Source organism: Motacilla alba, chromosome 17 (genome assembly GCF_015832195.1).
Source record: "Motacilla alba alba isolate MOTALB_02 chromosome 17, Motacilla_alba_V1.0_pri, whole genome shotgun sequence".
Lineage (NCBI taxonomy): Eukaryota > Metazoa > Chordata > Aves > Passeriformes > Motacillidae > Motacilla > Motacilla alba.
Genome location: NC_052032.1, coordinates 185,695 through 205,731, shown reverse-complemented (window position 1 = coordinate 205,731; position 20,037 = coordinate 185,695). Strand labels below are relative to the sequence as shown.

The 20,037-nt window shown below is 47.0% G+C and overlaps 1 protein-coding gene across 1 annotated transcript; it reads left to right on the top strand.

Moving 5' to 3' along the window:
* The first annotated feature begins 1,022 nt into the window (after positions 1–1,022).
* UAP1L1 (UDP-N-acetylglucosamine pyrophosphorylase 1 like 1) lies at positions 1,023–19,457 on the top strand. Its single transcript, XM_038155919.1, has 9 exons — positions 1,023–1,380; positions 8,217–8,421; positions 10,068–10,243; positions 11,286–11,458; positions 12,280–12,473; positions 13,305–13,445; positions 14,992–15,177; positions 16,384–16,450; positions 17,339–19,457. Exons 1-9 carry the CDS (start codon positions 1,104–1,106, stop codon positions 17,423–17,425), a joined length of 1,506 nt encoding a protein of 501 aa, XP_038011847.1. The 5' UTR covers positions 1,023–1,103; the 3' UTR covers positions 17,426–19,457.
* The last annotated feature ends 580 nt before the right edge of the window (positions 19,458–20,037 follow it).

The window sequence follows — 20,037 nt, the reverse complement described above, 5'->3', positions numbered from 1 at the left end:
GAGCAACTTTGCAGATAATACACAACTGGGAGGAGCTGTTGATTCCCTCGAAGGGAGGGAGGCTCTGCAGGGAGACCTGGACAATTTAGAGAACTTGGCAATTACCAACCATATGAAGTTCAACAAGGGAAAATGCCACATTCTACACTTGGGATGGGGCAACCCTGGATATACAAACGGACTGGGGAATGAGATGCTGGAGAGCTGTGTCACAGGAGGGGACCTGGGGGTCCTGGTTGAGAGAAAGTTGGAGTCAGCAGTGCCCTAGAGGCAGGACATTTGTGTCCTGGGGGCATCAGGCCCAGCATCACGGGCTGGTCAAGCAAGGAGATTGCCCCACTCTGCTCTGGGCTGGGGTGGCCTCACCTTGAGCCCTGATGGCAGTTTTGGGCACTACAAAATAAGAAAGACATTATGCCATTAGAGAGTGTCCAAAGGAGGCCAACAAAGATGGTGAAGGACCTTGAGGGGAAGCTGTATGAGAAGTGGCTGAGACTTGGTCTGTTAGCCTGGAAGAGGCTGAGGGTCACACTGACAGTCTACAACCTCCTCCTGAGGGGAAGAGAAGTGACAGACACTGATCACTTCTCTGTGGTGACCAGGGACAGGACTGGAGGGAACGGCAGGAAGTTGTGTCAGGGGAGGTTCAGCTTGGATATTGGAAAAAGGTTCTTCCCTAGACAGTGTAGTGCACCAGAACAGGCTCCCCAGGGAACTGGTCACAGCACCAAGCTGACAGAGCTCAAGGAGTGTCTGAACAACATCCCTAGGCACATGGTGAGACCTTGGGGATGGTGCTGTGCAGGGCCAGGAGTTGGACTCGATTATCCTTGAGGGTCCCTTCCAACTCAGACTGTTCTGTGGTTCCATGGGGGAAGTGCTGCGCTGCGCGCAGTTTCTGCAGGACCGTGAGTGGGGCGAGACGAGAAGCGCCTCCCCACCCTTGGCAGCGAAAAGGCGCCCCAACACCGGGACCGCGTGACCCGCGAGCGGCGGGGAGGGGTTCCGGGGGGCGGGACGGCACCACTGGCCCCACCCCGGCCCGGTGCAGCCCCGCCCGGTCCCGCCGCGTCCCGCGCCGCTCAGATAGGGCTCTCCATGCCATGGACCCTCCCGAGGAGGTGCGGGCGCGGTTGGAGCGGTGTGGACAGGGCCATCTGCTGCAGTTCTGGGCCGAGCTCGACACGGCGCAGCGCGGAGCGCTGCTGGCGGCACTGCCGCCGGGGCTGGGCGAGCACTGCCGGCTAGCGGCGGCGGCCGGGGCCCGCCAGCGCGGCCCGCAGGAGCGCCTGGACGGCCGGATGGAGCCGCTCCCCCCCGAGCTGCTGGGCAGCGCCCGCCGCAGCGGCCTCGCCGCGCTGCAGCGTTGGGAGGCGGAAGGTGAGAGGGGCGCGAGGCCGCCTGTCCCTTCCGTTCCGGGGCTGCCGGGGTCCGGCGCGGGCATTCGGGACTAGGCGCGTTCCGCCGAGCCCCAGGCGGTGCGGGACAAGGGCTGCTCCCGGCGGGGCCCCGGGGCAGGAACCGCCTCTTGCGGTGGCACCGCGGGGCGCTGGGCAGTCCACCCCCGGCACCGCGGGTGGGAAGCCGCAGGGACGGCGGGTCGGGCAAGGAGGAAGAGAGCAGGGTCACGGCTACACCCCGGCCCTTAGCGCCCGCAGCCGGTGTCCTGGGCCCGGGGAACTTTGGTTGAGACGCCGAGTTTTCACTCTGCGTTATGAAATGCAGCGGCCGAGTCCCCGCGGCCGTGCCCGGCCGGATCAGGAGATTTCTACAACTCCGTGACAGACAGTGATAGCCAGCTGGGGCTCAGGCTCTCCTTCCACAAAACAGCCGATGGGATAAAAGGAAAGAGCCTCAAGTTGTGTCAAAGGAGATTCAGGTTGAATATTGAGGAAAATTTCTTCACTGGAAGGCTGGTCGGGCATTGGCACAGGCTGCCCAGGGCAGTTGTGGAGTCACCATCCCTGGAAGTGTTCAAAAGGCAAGTGGACATGACACAATACTGTTTAGAGGGCATGGGGGTATTTTACAGTATCTGTCACGAAAAAAATGTAATACTAAAGGATTTAAAGGGGCTCCAAGAGAGCTTGAGAGGAACTTTGGACAAGGACTTGGAGTGACAGAACAAGGGGGAATGGCTTCACACTGACAGAGGGCAGGGTTAGATTAGATACTAGGAAGAAATTGTTCCCTGTGAGTGGTGAGGCCTTGGCACAGGTTGCCCAGAGAAGCTGTAGCTGCCCCTGGATCCCTGGAAGTGTTCAGGCCAGGCTGGACAGGGCTTGGAGCAACCTGGGACAGTGGGAGGTGTTCTGCCCATGGCAGGGGGTGGAATGAGATGGTCTTTAAAGTCCCTTGCAACCCAAACCATTCTATGACTATGAGTCCCTGGAGAGGGTGGGAGCGTGGGGGGTTTCATTGCTGCTGAGCTGGGTAGCTGCCTGGAGGATGAGCTTCCAGCCCACCAACAGATGCAAAGGCTGGTCTCAGGTGCTGATCCCCATCTTTGCTGTGTTATGTGCAGCAGGAGGCTGGTGAGATCTAGGAGAAGCCCAGGAAAGTCCATAATCCATGGGTTTTGGAGCCTGGTAGATGTGGATGTGTGAAAACTAGGGGTAATGGGGGAGATGGTGGCTGGATGTTGCACACATAGGACAGCATGTAAATCTTACATGGATGTCCTGTGCTTTTTTCTAAGTGCACACTCTTTATTTATTTATAAGGGCTCATATTTGTCTTGGGTCTTTCTTTATAAAATATAACAGCACTATTAAAAAATAATTTTACTAAAAAAAAGAAAGCCAGGAAGACCCACCTGGGTTGTAGAGATACTTGCCTAAATTTTGACAAATGGTTGCACAGCCTTGGCCCAACGTTGCCAGTAAAGAGGTGAGGATATGTGGGCAGGAGAGTCAAATTTTCCAAGCAGAAACAGAAATAGAAGCATCAGGGTCACAGGACAGAGGAGCTTTTCTGCTGTGTCAGACTCCACTCATGGGGCTGAGTGGTGATGGAGGGAACATAAGCTGGTACAGTGAATCAGAATCCCAGAAAGGTTTAGGTTGGAAGGCACCTTAAAGACCATCTCATTCCACCCCCTACCATGGACAGGGACACCTTCCACTGTCCCCCATTGCTCCAAGCCCTGTCCAACCTGGCCTTGGAAACTTCCAGGGATCCTGGGTCAGCCACAGCTTCTCTGGATAACCTGTGCCAGGGCTTCCCCACCCCCACAGGGAACAATTTCTTCCCAATATCCCATCTATCCCTGCCCTCTGGCAGTGGGAAGCCATTCCCTGTATCCTGTGCCTCCATCCCTTGTCCCCACTCCCTCTCCTGCTCTCCTGGAGCCCCTTTAGGCCCTGGAAGGGGCTCTGAGGTCTCCCTGGATCTTTCTCGTCTCCAGATGAATGCCCCCAGTTCTCCAAGCCTGGCTCCAGAGCAGAGGGGCTCCAGCCCTTGGAGCAGCTCCATGGCCTCCTCTGGACTTGCTCCAGTAACTTTATGTTCTTCTCATGCTGACAACTTCAGAGCTGAAGGCAGCACTGCAGGTGCAGTCTCACCTGAACAGGGCAGAGAATTTCCCCTTCTCACTTGCTGCCCCTTGTGGTATCAGCCCAGGGCACAGGGACTTTCTGGGTGTCAGTGTGCTTGGTCAGGGTATGTTGAGCTTTTCATCCAGCCATACCCCCAAGTCCATCTTGGCAAGGCTATTTGAGGGTGTCACAGTGAGGAGGAAAGGACTCTTTGAGCCCTAGAGGCAGATGGGGCTGGGTCAGGGCCCTACAGTTAAACTAACAGCTTTATCAAACTCAGTTACTTGTCCCCCGGCCATCTAGGGAAGTGAGGAGCTGGTGTGTCTGCCTTGTTCCACTGGCCGCAGCATGGAAAGGAAAGGAAGGCCAGACTACCTGTGTGGGCTGGCCTTGCTGGTTGCCAGTACTGCCTGCAGCAGCCCAGGTCTAGTATGTTTGGGATCCTGCTGTTGTGCCCAAATCATCTGGCCCTAAAGTCTGATGGCTCTAGGCCACCTCAGCCCTGCAGGCAGCCTGAATTTTTACCAGAAGGGGTACACACAGATGTTCTGCTACATTTGGTTTGTTTTTATGATCTGGTTTAAGGCTGAAGAGGGATTTTATTTCCTGGAACAGGGCAATCAAGAGACCAAAGACTTTGTTCTGCTAACCCGGGCATTGCTGTGTGTCCCTGCAGATGTGGCAGCATTCCTGCATGGCATTTCCCAGTGGAACCAGCACCATGGGTACAGGCTTTGCAGGATCTTGGGTCTCTGAGGGGATGCAGCTCTGAAAAGCCTTTGTTTGTGGTGCCTTGAGCAGGCTGGGAGCAGATGAGCCATCCCAACCTGCTGTCCAGTGTCCCTGAGACTGCATGGCTGGTGCAGCCTGTGGCTGTGGGGTCATCATCACACTGTGCTGAGATGCTCTGTGTTCTGTCTGTGGGTGTCTGAGCTCCCCACAGCTGCCACTGGCATTGCATCTCCAAAGACTGAACAGCTGAAATGATATTTCCTCCTTCCTCCTCCCCCTTTTTCTATGATAAAATATTATGGATAAGAACCAGACAATTGAAAACTTGCTTTGGGAATACCTGAGATATTTTTAATAGTTAAAAAACTAATACTATTGTTACTGTGTCTCAGTCAACAAAACTACCTGGTCAGATTTGCTTTCAGATCTTAAACACTGACATTTAACAATCACATTTTCTGGGCAGCCCTAGGAATGATGGTATAAATCAAGCATAGACACAAGCACTTTTCCATTCTGTCAATGTTTTATTACTGAAATCTAAGTCATGGCCATGAGCTGGGGTGTACCCCATCTCATCAGAGAGTTTGATGAGCCATTCTGGTACTGCTCTGCAGAATTGAAAAGTTTGGAGTCTTTTCCTCTTACTGACTGCTGTTGTAATGGGACTGATGTGCCTGTTCAGTAAGAAAATTCAGTCTGTTCTTGCAAGACCAGTCTGTTCCTCCTACAAAATCTATTTTTGTTTTTCTACTTTTTATGCAGAGTAGGACTAACTGCAGCATTGGTGGGTATCTCAGCATTTTCTCTTTAGTTGAGCTGTTTGTGTTTCATATGCTGCAGAAAATAAGGTGGATTTTTTAAAGGGGATAGATCTTTCCATTGCAGCCAGATGAGTCAGTTCTTATGAACTTTAGTTGTGAATGCTGGTAGTTTTACAGTTGGGAAGTCGGAGCAGAGCTACTTACTCAAATTTTTGGTGTTATGTGTTTTCATGGTGACCTAAGATCAGAACTTGGAAAAACTGTCTGGGTTGTAGGGTTGTGTCATAAACACTGAGAATGCCATAAATGATGGGATGCACTCCCCTGTCCGGGTTGTTCTTGTACACCATGGTGAGCCCTCCTGCAATATGGCCCTGTCAGTCTTTGGGACTCTAAAAAAAGTGACATCATTGATGTTATCAGTGATATTGCTTTGGGCTTGAGTTTATTCCACTGAGGTTGAGGTTTCAGTCCCTGCAGTGAGAGGCCCCTCCAGGAGATGGGTGTGAGATGGCAACTCCTCCTTGGGCAGATCCCATCCCCTTCTCACTGCGTGGAAAACTTCAGAGAACTGCTATCTCCTGTGGGGCATCTGCATTTCAGTGGGGTGACACCACCTGTGGCACCTGTGAGCTGTGGCTGAGAATGGTAGCTCCTTGATGCTGTGGAGCACAGTGGGGACCTCCTTGACTTTCCCAATACAGTGTCGACTTCAGAGTGTCATTCATGTAAATAGTGCTCTTGGTCACAGTCTGTTTCTCTGCAGAAATGTCTGATTTGGGATCTGTGGGATGTGGTCTGTTGCATCAGAATGTGAATGTGTGTGTGTTAGTGTGTTAGTGCGGGTGGGGGGGACACGCAGCAGGGCAAGTGCCCAACTTGTTCCACTGGTGAGTGAATCTCAGTTGCATTCCAAAGCAGCATCCCCCATCCTGCAGCAAGTGAGAACAGCAAATGCTGAGCTCAGACCTCAAGCAGCTTTGGTTTAAATTGCTGTGAAATACTTTAGCTCAAGTTTTAGTTCTAGATTATTTTAAAGGAAAAGAATTCTTAAAAAATATTTTAATTGCCATTTCACAGAATCACAGAATGGTTTGGGTTGGAAGGGATGTTAAGGACAAGATTATCTTGTTCTAATTCTCCTGCCATGGGTGTGGATGCCACCCACTATATGAGATTGCTCAGGGCCTTGTCCAACCAGGTGTTGAGTATTTCCAGGGATGAGGCAGAGCCGTTTGGAAGTGTCCCACAGGGCACCTTTTTTAGGAATTTTTTTCCCCTCCATAAATCTTTCTGTGCTGGGTCCCAGTAGGGAAACAGCCACCACCCAAGCCAGGGCATGAGAAGGTATGGAGCCATGCTCTGGTGCCTCTCCATTCAGCTCCTTCCCTTCTTCTGCAGTGATGCCCTGCACTGGCAAACAGCTGAGCATGCAGGAAAACCATGTGATGGGACTGGGGCAAGTACTTGTTGTAAGTAATAGCTGAGACCCTCTGCTCTGTACTTTGAGTGTCATAGGCAGCTCAGTGGAGGCACAAAGGAGTAATTTATTGCTTGTGGTTTGTTGTAAAATGCTGGATGTCTTATTTGCATCACCATGCAGCTGACCCAGATCCTCCCATGTCTTTTACATTACCAATTTAAACCTATTTAAGCTTCCTCTGCTGTCCAAGGACCTCCTGAAACTTAAAAATCCCAAGATTTCCACACATAAAATCCCAAGATTTCCACACAGCTCTTAGGGAGCTCTCCTAATCCCACTTGGAGGATTGAAGATCTCCAGAGGTGGCTTCCAGCTCTCACTCCTGTGGCCCTGTGACCCCAGAGGCTGCTCTACAGCAGAACCATGGCTGTGGAACTGGCACCCTGTGTGCCAGGACACCACCAGTCTTTTTGGAAGGGGTGTGTTTAGGGAGAAAGTCTTGTGTTACTGCTGTGGTAAGACTGAAACTTGTAAGCATGGGAAGAGGAATGGTGTTACTGCAATGTCATGGACAACTTAAGTCTTTGCTGAGAAAATTGCTGGAAGCTGCAGTTTGGAACAGAATTAAAATAGAGCCAGGTTGTTAAAACAGCATTTGGTATTTTCGCTCTATTGTGCATTTAAACAGCCAATTATTTAAAGATAAGCATAAAACAAATCCTATTTTTTTCTAATTCAATTTCTTTGGTCCCTATATCTTTCAGTCCAAATCAGGAATATTTTAGCCTCAGCTGTGGTTAATGTGAGGTGTTTCCTGGAGTCTGGGGTGCTCCACAGGCTGTCCTTGGCTGCAGGAGCAGTGGCAGTTCAGTGCTGTGTGATGGCAGAAGGCCCTGATAGCTACCTGCAGCAGAGCTGTGGCTTCTGACATGGCAAGCCTAATGTTCCTTGCATCCCCAGAGAAACTCAAAGTGTTCCTTAATGAAAAATCTTTCTCACAGTCGTCAGTCATTATTGTGATGTTGGCTTGGGAGTAGGCAGGGACCAGAGTCTGAGAGTGATCTGAGTATTTATTATGTGCTCTGGTTCTTTCTTAGGTTCTGGACTTCCCTGATTTATCAGGAGCACTGACACTGGTTTCAACTAGATTGTGGAAGTTGTAGCTCCTGCAGGCCTGGCTGTATTACCAGCTCTGACTGCAGCTGTGTTCAGCTTCTAGTGAAGCTGGAGCACAGATACAGATAATTGATTAAGGCAGATTCCAGAAATCCTCCTGCTTTACTCAAGATGATGAGACTTGGCTTCTTTGGGATATAGGAATGATAAGGGAGCTCTGGAAGTCTCTAGTCCAACCCCCATTTGGAACAAAACTGTAAACAGCCTCAGGGCAGGTCAGCTACAGCTTTACTAAAGTAAGCCTTGAAAACCTTAGGGGACATTCCTTCCTCTCTGGATGTCTTTCTAGTGCTGCACTACCTCCCTAGTAAAGATTTTGTATCCTATTTGAATCTCCTAACCTGCAGTTCATGGCTATTGTCTGTTTTTGCACCAGTTGTTGCTTTAGGTAAGGAAACTGCTGCATCCAGGAGCTGAAAGGAATTTTCTCCTGTGTATGCAGTGGCATATTTCTCTCTGAGCTGCCGACATTGAACTGGCAGTTTCTGGCTGTTGCCTGAGCTCTGCAGAAACCTTCAGGAGAAGAACATAGGGTGTTGATTGCTTTGGAGGTTCTTATATTCCCTTGGGCTTCTTTTTCTACAGGTTTACATCAGATTTCACAGAACAAGGTGGCAGTGCTACTCCTGGCTGGAGGACAAGGAACCCGCCTGGGAGTCAGCTATCCCAAGGGCATGTATAACGTGGGGCTGCCCAGTGGCAAGAACTTGTATCAGATCCAAGCAGAAAGAATCCGCAAAGTGGAGCAGCTTGCTGGCAAGAGACACAACTGCAAGTGTGTTATTCCCTGGTAGGTGACCTAAAGCCAGACCTGCTGTGCAGGGCTCTTTGCATTCCAGTCTTACCCATGTTGTCTTCAAGAAGCACTGAGCTGGGTGCTGTGCAGAGCCAGGTCTAGAGGAGCCTTTTGTTGGCAGGATTTGTAATGGCAGAGGCTGGAGGAGGGTGCAGAGGGATGTGCGGTGGCAGGTCCATGTCTGAAGACCTGAGGAATTGAGTACTGCCTTTGTATCACTGACCACAACACCACAACACTAACTGCTGTACCTTGCTGGCTTTGCAAGCAGCTACTGACAACACTGTAAATAGCACTTTTCAGTGATTGTTGCAGATGCTGAGATGCTGTACAAGAAATTTCATCAATTTCTGCTTTCCCAGGTTCCTGCATGGAGGACAACCTAGAGCTTGCCTTCCAAGCCCTTCTTCCTGCCCTTGTCCATAATCTATGCAAAAAACCTCTTGCTTTGTGTTCAGGCCACCTCCTGTTGTCACTGTTTACATTTGCCTATTCTGCTGGCTGCTCCTGGCTTTCAAAAGAGATGAGCTCCGGGCAGAGTGCAAAATGTGAATTCTCTATGGGGTGTGGTGGGTGAGAGGAAGGCACTGCAGATGTGTCTAGAAATGTTTTCTGCTAAATGTTCTCTGTTAGACCATGAGGACTATATAGAAATACCCTTTTGGAATCAGTGTCTGGTCTGAGGCAGGGTTTTGGCAGTGAAAGAGCAAGTGTCTGAGGTCTTCAGGGTGCCACATTGTTTTACAAATTGGAGGTCAAATTTGATTCATACATTGTTTCCTCATGGAAGGTGAGTCCATATTGTGCTTCTTCCTGAAGCCTTGTATACAGGACCTGAATTGCAAATGCATTATCCCTGGTGCTGCTGGAAGCCAGGATGGATTATTTGCAAGATGACACATCTGTTTCCAGTTCCCTTCTGGGGGGCGAGGAGGCAGTTGAAGCATTTTGCTGCTCCAGTATACCTGGCCCAGGCTATGGTGTGCTACAGAGATGTAAATTGGGGATGGGGAATTGAGGTCCAGGCTCTTCTGTGTTGTTTTCTCCTGCTGACAGAGGACCCTGTATTCCTATGCTAATAGTTGTTGAAGAGTTTGACAGGTAGATGATGAAGGTGGCTTTTAGACAGTAGTGGAGGAAGAGACAGAAGCAATGTGGAGCTGAAAGGAAAGGAGGAAATAGAACTACTTATGACAAAAACAAACCATGCAGCTAACATATGGAAATACTGCTGTTTGCCTTGGCACTGAAGAGGTGCTGGCAGAGTGAATTGGCCAGGGTTTCTATAGACATTTAACATCAGTTTGAATCTAGAGTGAATGAGGTCGTTTTCTGCCCTTTGTCTTGTTTTCCAGCTCATCCAGGTATCCAGATGTTGTTCACATTTAGGGCAAGGCTCTTCTGCCCTGGCTGGAGCTAGGCCAGGGTAGGATCATGCCCTGATATGGTCATAGGACCCCATGCAGCCTTACTGCAGGATGAGTTCTGGAGGAGAGCTCTCGTGTGCAGTTGCTCAGCATAGGATGCTGCCGTGTCTCTCATTTCACACTCCTGGGATTCCTCTCTTTTCTCTTCAGTTTGTAGTTTTGCCTTTCACTTGTGTTGTTCTTTCTCATTGCCAAGTCCCCATTCCTGCCCAGGTACATCATGACAAGTGAGTTCACCCTGGGGCCAACAGAAGAGTTTTTTGTACGACACAGCTACTTCAACTTGGACAGATGCAACGTTGTCATGTTTGAACAGAGGATGCTGCCTGCTGTCACCTTTGATGGGAAGGCTATCTTGGAGGAGAAGGGGAAAATTGCCATGGCTCCAGGTACCTGCTGTTTGCTCTTCCATACTGCAGTACTGTCATATGTGTTGGTAGTTGCTAATGGGCCATCAGCCTGCCTGGGTACACAGAGCAGGCTATGAGGGTCAGGGTTCATGCTACCAGTTAATGTGGAAAGGTTCTCTAATGTTTCAGGCTGGTAATCAGGAGCATACATCTGTTTAGTTCTGGCTGAACATTTGACCACAGCACATGTTTTTTATCCAAGTCTGGGAGCGTTGGCAGGATTAGAAGTGCTGTGGCTGCGGGGTAGGAGAAAGGTGGATTAGCAGAGCCCTCTATGAGGTCTGTGGTGAAGGTCAGGAGCTCAAGGCTGATAGCTGGAAATGGGTAAAAAAGCAGCAAAAAGATGAAGTCTTTTCAAAATGACAGCAATGTCTCACCTTGTAATGTTCTTTTAACTGAGACATGGTAAGAGACTTGGTTGAGGGCAGCCCAGTTGGGACTGTGTTGCAGCTGCAGAGTGGTTCTCCCGAGCCGAGCCGACAGGGGCATCCCAGGAAGAACTGTAAATGGGTGATCTGTGATAAATGTGCAGGTGTCTTTTGTACAGCTGCAGTTCAAGCCTTTGAAAGGGCATTGAGAAGTTGGGGGAAGGAAGATAAACAGAGAATAAGATTTATTTTAGTCTTTCTCCAAGAAAGAGAATAAATATGCTTTTGCCCCGTACTAGAGGAGAAGTGTAAAAGACTTTTCCCACCCTCTGCATAGATTTGCCCTTTAGTATTCTCCCTCTGAGGATCTTAGTAACCTTCATAAAGTCTCATAATGCTGCTCAGTGAGGCTGGTCCCCATGGTCCGACTCTTCAAGTGAGAGAATTGGGGTGAAAAGAAGAACATGCTCTCCTGAACTGTGTGATAACTGAAAATAAAACCTGTTAGCACTGGCTCCTGGCTAGAAAGCATTCCATACTTTTCCATTCAAGAAAGTTTGTTCTGCACCTTCTGCTTCTGCTCATTTAGCTAGAAAAAACCCACTCCAAAGTCACAAATGAGCCAAGAATTTCTCTTTTCTCTTGCATTATAGATGGCAATGGTGGCTTATACCGTGCTTTGATGGATAATAAGATCTTGGATGATATGAAGCAGCGTGGAATCCAGTATGTCCATGTATATTGTGTGGACAATATCCTCGTGAAAATGGCAGATCCAGTCTTCATAGGTTTCTGTATTTCCAAAGGGGCAGACTGCGGTGCAAAGGTGAAGCGGTGCTAGCACTTGGATGGTTTCCCACAGGGAGTTTTGGTCTGATGACACTTGGAAGCCACTGGTTGTGGGGAGCTTACATGACCTGTGGTGTTCAACCCTTTGCCCATCAGCAGCTCACTCTGAGCAGGTTTAGAGTTCATTGCTGCCTGCACTGCATTTCACATACTACCCGTGGGTGTTCTCTGTTCTTCCCAGAGTACTGTGGAAAATAAACTTCAGTTAGAGCAGGAAGTATAGCTGCACAGGAAACTGCACACTGGAATTGCTTTGCACCTATGCCCAGTCCTAGCTACAAAGGCACTTGCGCTGTCTAGAAGCCATATTGGACTGGGTTGTGTTTTATAAGTGTGCCTTTAAGTCTAATGGAGGCATTTCTTACGCTCTGCTGTGGAAGATGGGGAAAGCCTTAACAGCCTGGATTTTGTTAACCTAAAACAGCACGTGTCTGGAGAGAAATTTATGTTACCTGAGTCATTAGCTCTGTTCGGGCAAATGGGAAATTGAAGGCTAATAGCTGCAAACAGCTTTCTTTTAATGCCAGATCCTAGTCCTTGATAAGAAAAGTGCCCTCCACTATGCAGATTGCTTTTAACTGTCTTCTGAGAAACTGTCAAATTAAGTGGTTGAGTACTGGGGTTTATGTTGAATTGTTGAGCAAAATGTGCATCTAGACTGCTCTGTGCCCCTTACACAGCCCTGAGGTGCTGGAGGATCAGCAGGCAACAGTCCCGTGGGATTGTTTGTACTTGGGAGTTGGAATAGTTGTGAGATTTTCTTCCTCTTTATCATAAATCTGTGTCCTGTGGCTGCAGGTAGTGGAGAAGGCCTACCCCACGGAGCCTGTTGGGGTGGTGTGCTGTGTGGATGGGGTGTACCAGGTGGTGGAGTACAGCGAGATCAGCCCGGAGACTGCACAGCAGCAGCGCCCTGACGGGGGACTGGTGTTCAGTGCTGGCAACATCTGTAACCACTTCTTCACTGTTGAGTTCCTGGAAATAGTGACCCAGTAAGTCTCAGCGGACCTTCTAGGTAGCTGTGCAGCCCAGAAATACCTCCAAGACTGGGTGTTCCTGTTTCGCACTCTGGAATTTAGTTATGGTTATTCCCTATGTTGCCTTTCACCTCCTCTCTCTTCCAAACAGTTCCAAACACCTGAGTCCCCTTTCTGACAGCCCCAGCATACTCTGCAGGCCCTACCCAAGGAAGAGGTTCCCAGGTTCACTGTAACTAAATCAATTGAGATATACCAGTGCACGATCTTCCTGGGCCTTCAAGGGTGAACAGCTGTGCAGGCTGCAGTGTGGTCAGTGATGCAGCCTCATACCATGGATTTCTATGGGGAATGTCAGCCATGCCAACGCTTGGGACAACAGAGTTTGTGGGAGAGGGTGAAGTTGTGGGCGGACTCTGCACCTTGGTGTTGGGGAATGGGGATGTGATGTTTGGCATTCAGTGAGCAGCTGTACAACCTTCCTGAAGAGCTTGAACCACCCTTGGGTGAGGGATCTGCTCTGCTCCGTTTTCACCCCAGTCAGGTAACAATTTGGGTTGCCTCTTTTTTTTGTAACCTCTGCCTGCAATTTCAGCTTGATGCATACTTCTCCCTCTCCTCTGACTGTCATGTCCCAGTAATACAGAGAGAACCCATGGGCAGGCTGCTCTGCTTGGGGAAGTGTTTCTTGGATGTGACTTGGATCACTTGGGAGGGGGCAACACCCACAAACAGTTGAGAGTTGACCCAGAGGAGTAATGAGCCGTTTGCTTCCCTCAAGTGTATTGCTTTTTTTTAAAGTGGGCTTGAACTAAATAAAATATTTGGTTTCTTCTCCTTTTGCAGGAAATGGGAGTCACAGCTGAAGCATCATGTAGCCATAAAGAAGGTGCCCTACATTGACAAGGAGGGAAATCTGGTAAAACCACTAAAACCGAACGGGATAAAGCTGGAGAAGTTTGTGTTTGATGTGTTCCAGTTCTCTAAGTTAGTGACAGACATAATTTTACTTTTCTCCTCCTCTTCTCAGTGTTTGTTTGAATGACTGTAGGTTGAAACAAGTCATCCCAGGGAGCACATGGTTTGTGGGTGGTGTATTAGGAAGGTTGTTGGATCTACACCCAACTCCAATTCAACCATAATGCAGCAGGCTCTAAGAAGAGCTCACAAGGCACTCAGTGCTTGCGCCAACCCTGCTCCCAGACTGGTCATCTTCCTGAGGATGTGTTGGCTAGCCTGGCCTCTGCCAGCTTGGGAAAAATAAAAGGAAATTGAGTGTAAAGCCAAAGAAGCCCATATCGGAGTATTCAGACTTGCAAAAATTGGGTCTTTCAGCATTGTGGCTTCCATGAAAACTGCAGCTCTGGTTACATTTTTCGTGCTCTTAAGCCAGGGCTCAGCTCGTACCCTTTGTGTTTGGAAAACCATTTACTTAAGCACCGTGGGGCCAAGTGGAACTGTCAAGTGTTTGCTTTCCAAATTCTGCAACACAGCTGGGAGTGCTGACATACCTAGTCAGGAGTACTTGTGTCTAGAGAACATAGGATTTTAGTAATTAAGCATAAATGTTGTTATAAAATCTATTTTTCCAAGGTCTCAAATTCAGCAGTGAAGATTCTGTTTTAGGCTTTAATAAATGCCAAAGAGAGACCTTAGGCAAACTGAATTATCTTTGTTTGTGGATACTATTTCTCTTTTTATATTATTTCCCTTAGAATAGAGAGCTCAAGGTTTGAACCAGTCTCCGTTTCCTGACATGTGTTAAATAAAGTAGTATCAAACTAAAGACAAAACCAAAATCCCAGGGTGATGGGAACACTGCTGAGTTCTGAGCCGTGACAGAACTCATTTGCAAGCAGTGGTTCCTTGTGGTTTTTTAACAGCTGAAAACCACCTTGGTAGCTGTGCTTCATGCATGAAGTGCAGAAATGCACATATGTTGTGGTGGTGCTTTTTAATTTACACTCCCATTTCTGGTAAACAGCTGTACTTCACAATCACCTGTGAGGGCTCCCTTGTTACTTGTTTGTCCCTGGGAGCTGGTGTCCTTAGTTGGTCCTTACCTACAGACTCCCAAGCAGGGGGCATTTCTTGGGGCATGGTGGGGTGCTCTGCAGTGAGTGTACTGCGCGTGCTGTGCCCAACCTCTGGACAGTGCTGTGCTTTCTGTCCTGCTGTGTTCTGAACTGTCTTGTCCAAGAACCTCCCACTGCCTAAAAAAGTTTCCATGGTATCTCTGCTGAACTGTTGCTTTTTCTCTCCCCTGAGCAGAGCTCTGGTAGGTTGGGAGGCTGCTGTTAAGTTCCCAAAGAGAGAAGGCTTCTTGTGTTTTTCCATTCTACAGCCCTGGTACTTCTTGGGTCTTCAGAAGGGCAGTGGGCTTCCCTTTGGCTTGACTGCCTCAGGCTGCATACAGTGCTTCTCCCAAAAAAAATATATATGAGCTTTTCCCCATGAATGTTGTTGTTGCATTAGCGGGGCTGATGACTACCTCTGTTTTTCATGATCATTGTTTTCTTCCCTTTGCTGGTAGGAATTTTGTGGCATTTGAAGTTCTGAGAGAAGAGGAATTCTCACCCCTAAAAAATGCAGACACAGCTGACAAAGATACTCCTACCACTGCTCGGCAAGCCCTCCTGGCCCAGCATTACCGCTGGGCTCTCAAGGCTGGAGCCAGATTTGTGGATGAAAATGGTTGCAGGATACCAGAAAAACTCAGGTATAAATCTGTGACTTCCTCTGTAGCTTCTCTTATGGAAGTGCTCAACCATGCTAGCTGGCCAATGGCACGTGCTGGGCTCTCCAAACCCAGGCATTAGTGTAGTCACAGGGTGGCTCAGTGTGATTTTTGTTCAGCTGGTCCTCTCTGGATATGCAGGTTGATGTCTACACTTCCTGCTCCTCTTATGACTGTGGGTGCTCCAGATAGCGCTTGGGGCTCTGGGCATTCTCTCTGGCAGATCCCTGCTCTTGGGGTAATGAGTTGGCCCTTCCTATAGCACCTTGTTAGACAGGGGCAGTTGTAGGAATGTGCCCCCTATGGACAGAGTGACAGAACTTTCCTTTGTCCCCCCAAAAAGGAAAGAGCCCAGAATTTTCTCCCAGTGATCAGGTAGAAGAGTCACTGATAGGACCTTGGGGACTTCACCTCAAGTTTGGGGACAGCTAATTTGCCATAAGCCAAAAGGTCCTGCCTGGGCCATTTAGTAGAAAAAGACAGAACAAAGAAGCCAAATCGCTTTTGTGAGGTGTTTTACCAGGAGCACAAACCTGTTGCACCTGGCTCGGTTTTGTGTTTCCTATTTTGCCTTTTATTAAACCTTTTTTGTTCCTGACGCTGTCACATAAGCCTCCTGCTCCTTTTATGCCTCCCAATGAATGCTGAGCTGTTCTGGGGTATAACGTTTGGGTGTTAGGAGCTTATCAGATCAGCTCAAAACCCCAGGCAAAAACATTATAGGCAGTCTTTTCCATCACTCTGGATTTAGCAATGCAAGGAATTTTAATTTGTAGGCCCTGACAGCTTTTCTGACTGTGTCCCCAACAGGATTCTCAGGTGGTCTTAAAGGTTGGTTGTTAGAGTCTCTGATTACCAGTTCGGATACCTTCCTGCATAATTTGTAATGGAAAGCTGCTTTTACTCCATGGGGCCATTACTTCATCAACTCATAGTTCAATAGACCCACAAGTTATTCATTTGACTTGAAAAGCATCTCTGTAAAAGGGGAGTTTTGGTTTTGCTGAGTAACATTTGGGACCTGTTAATTCCTTTTTATTTTCACACTTTGTTTTCACATAATGTCTGGTGCACGTGGCTTTAACAAATGTCTTATCCTTCTGGATATCCTATTCTGGATAATCTTTTGAAGAAGATGTACTGTTTTTTAACCATGGCAGGAAGTTAATCCTGTGTTCTCTTGTTTAGTCTCTCAGGAACTGAAGATCCTCCGGCTGTGTGTGAGATTTCTCCATTAGTGTCTTACTTTGGAGAGGTGAGAATAACTATCTATGGAGGCATTTTTAAGAGTGTGCAGGTATGCATCTGACATCCTTCCAAACACAGGTGGTTTCTTTAGCCTGGGCTTGATGAGAAAAGGTAAGATCAAGGAAACAGGGACTTGGGCTCTGTGTTATCATTATGTGGTTCCATTATGATTTACTCTTCAGCAGTTTGTTCAGTCTCAGTTTTAGCCATCTGTAAAATGATATTTGCAACAAGGCTGCAGTTTCATTAAGATTCACAAGCACTTTGAGATCTTAATAAGAAGTGCAGAATATTCAAATTTGGAAAACCATGGGTTCTGTGCTTATTTGTGCTCATATCCCACAGTAACTGAATCCTGACTAAGAAATATGATATGTGTGTTGGCTTTAGGGAAGCCATTTCTCAGGTTTGTCCCTCTGAAAATAACAGATCCTGAGAAACCTGCTTCCATTTAATAATGAGAATAGGAGCTTCACTGGAAGGACAGGATGAGAAATAGTAGATTGCAGGAGAATGTGTGGGCACTGTTTGCTAGGTTTCCACATGTGTTAACTTGCAAGCCAGCTACCTGCAGTAGCTCACCATGTGCAGGTGGCAAACTCATTGCAATCAATAGGTTGTCAGAACAAAATGAAAACAAGGCAATTTGACTTTTCTTTGCCAGGATTATTCTAATGTCAGTTAAGGACCCACCTTCCCATGCTGCTCTCCCAAGAAGCTTGTTTCTGACATCAGGCTTTATGGTTCCTTAGCGCCTCTTCTTCTTGAACCCCAGAAACACTTTCGGTCACTGGGGAAACTGTAACTCTTGCCTTGTCCCTGACCTTTTTCAGTCACTTGAGGACTTAAAATAGTGCATTTACAGCCTAACAATACTGTTCTCACACCTTCTCAGGGTCTGGAGGTGTACATGAAGAACAAAGAGTTCCCTTCTCCCTTTGTACTCGACGAAAACAAAGTGGAAATGCTGGAAAATTCTTGAAGTGGGAAGCCTTTCCTTTGCAAATCAGATTCATGTTTGTTAGATCCATTATAAGAACTGACAGTACTAAAATGTCAGCTATGAAGTGCATTATAAAAAAATTGCTTTTGTGGATTAACACTTTCTGGGTGCTAAACAGATCCTACATTTCTTATTTACTGTTGCATATGAATACAGAAAAGAGCCAGTCAAGGCCTGATAAATCAGCTTTGCCTGCAAGAAGATTCAGTTTCTTCAGTGCCTTGTTAGGTGTCTTGTTTGTGTTGGTGTGATTGTTTTTTTGGTCTGGTTTTGTTTCTAAATCACGTGCACAGCTGCAGTGAGACTGAGGTCCCATCCTGAAAAGTATGGAAGGACTTTGGATACTGAGGTTTTCCCTCCAGCGATCAGTTTTTTCCCTAATCATGTGCTGATTAGAATATCCAATTCAGCAACTGCATCCTCTAAGCAGATCATACAGAGTCTGCTGTATGTAGGGATGTTGCTGTGCCTAAGCATTGCTTGAGGCTTGGAGTCCAAAGTAGAACAGACTAGTTTTGTATCTGGACTCACTGGTGCCATGCTTAGACTGATTGCTCTTTACAGTTGTAGTGACTTGGGGTTTTTTAATTAAAAAAAAAAAAGAATATTTTCACAACCCTCTGCCCTTCCTGACTATAACAGTTTTGCTTTCAATTTCCTGTTTAATATATACCATATCCCTCAGACAAGGCTCTCTTGGGGTACCTGAAAGTAGTAAAAGAAATAAATCCCATTGGTAGAATTTAATGCCTAACCAAAACAAAACAAAACAAACTACTCTCAACATCAACAGGGTACACCAAAACAAAACAAAACAAACTACTCTCAACATCAACAGGGTACACAGTAAAACACCAGCCTCCACTTCTACAGTTTTTCTCCAGGTGATTTTCCAGCAGTCTTTCACTTAGGAAGTAATTCCATAGATGCCTTTCTTTTAGATATGTTACTGACCACAATGTAAAGTGTCAGCTAATGAAGGACACTAATTGTCAGAACATATGTAGGATGTGAACTCAGCCCTGGCTAAGGGGTCTCAGGGTACCCATCAGTGATTCTTCATGTTCAGTTTTTGGATACTGCCCCAGAAAGCTCGTGTCCATCTGATGCAGAACCTGTGCTGAGCATACCTGACTCAGTATGTTTCAGTCTTCGTGAGGATGCGTCAGCTGCACTCTCCGGTGGCTGGCTTTGGCACCAGAAATGTTCCATACTCTTCCCCTAAACCTGGTGTTAGGGAAGGTAGCGAGAAAGACATTTCATCTGAATTGTTATTTCATGCATCAGCTTCTACTGAGGAATTGCTTATGCTATTTCATTAAGCATAATTAAGTTCCATGGCTTTCTGCAACTTCTGATGTGAAGCGCTATTCAGAATTATAGAGAAGGGAATGGGGAAGTATAAAAATTACTTTGAGAGTAAATACAGTTTGTAAGTATGCTCAAGTTTTCCAAAGAAAGCATCTAAATGTCATTTTCAGAGTTTTTGGTTGTAAAGTGTTTCTGCATGAACTTGAGTAATGATCCTTTCACACATGCAGACCAGCTAATGACTGGTTCTGATTACCTCATTTGGCATGTGCAGCTAGTAATTCACATTTTTGTGAGTATTGCTCAGAAGTTCAAACATGTGCTTCTTTTATACTGTGCTGTGCTATAAAGAAATATTTCTTTTGCTTTTTCTAAAGTTCTTTCTGTTTTGAAGCTTCAGTTTCCATGCACACAGAACAGAGCTGCTGACATTGTTTTCAAGAAGTTAAATTAGAATGCTAAATGTCTTGTCTCTTGGGTTTTTTATTTTCTATGACTCTTCACATTTTAAACTGGAACATAGAAACAATTTTGAGAGAACTTTAACAAAAAAAAAAAAAAAAATCTGTCCTGTATGTAACTGTCTTTGTACACATTATAAAATGAAAAAAAGTACCTGAAACAAAGGGAAGACCTGTACTACTCCAGAAACTTCTGAACATCTAAGCATTTTTAATAATAAAGATGTTACTGTGATTTATATGTGTTTGTCTGTGTTTCTTGTATGTGAGAAAAGACACGCTTCTTGTCTCTGTCCTTGTGAATGTTGTCACTACAGCTGCAGGATGGTGTACAGCTGCAGTCACTGGTGGTACATCTGGAGACTGCAGTGCCCACTCTTCAGATTACAGGGCCATATGGAACTGAGCAGAGGGTGACTCCTGAAGGGAGTTGACATTGTGGGATCTATTTTTTCATCAGAAAGCAGAATATTGTGTTCTTGTCTCCAATGCTATATATTTTTTCCAAGCTTTTCAGCTTATTCAGTTTATTGAGGGAAGGGAGTTTAATTGCAGGTGGTGGTTGTCTTATTTCAAGTTGATTTGAGTAATACGGTTCTGAGTCAGTCTCACAGCTGGTGTGTAGGTAATGAGCACTCACTGCAATGCAACTTTAATTTGCTTTCCAATGAGAGGCACTTCTTAAACACGGCTCTATTTATAGCACAATCAGTAGGGAAAGGCAGAAATACCTCACAAATGGCAGACTGCCGTCATTTGGGGCTTTAGGGCTGAACCCAGCAAATGTCAGAAGCAAATGTTCCTTTCTTTCCTTTCTTA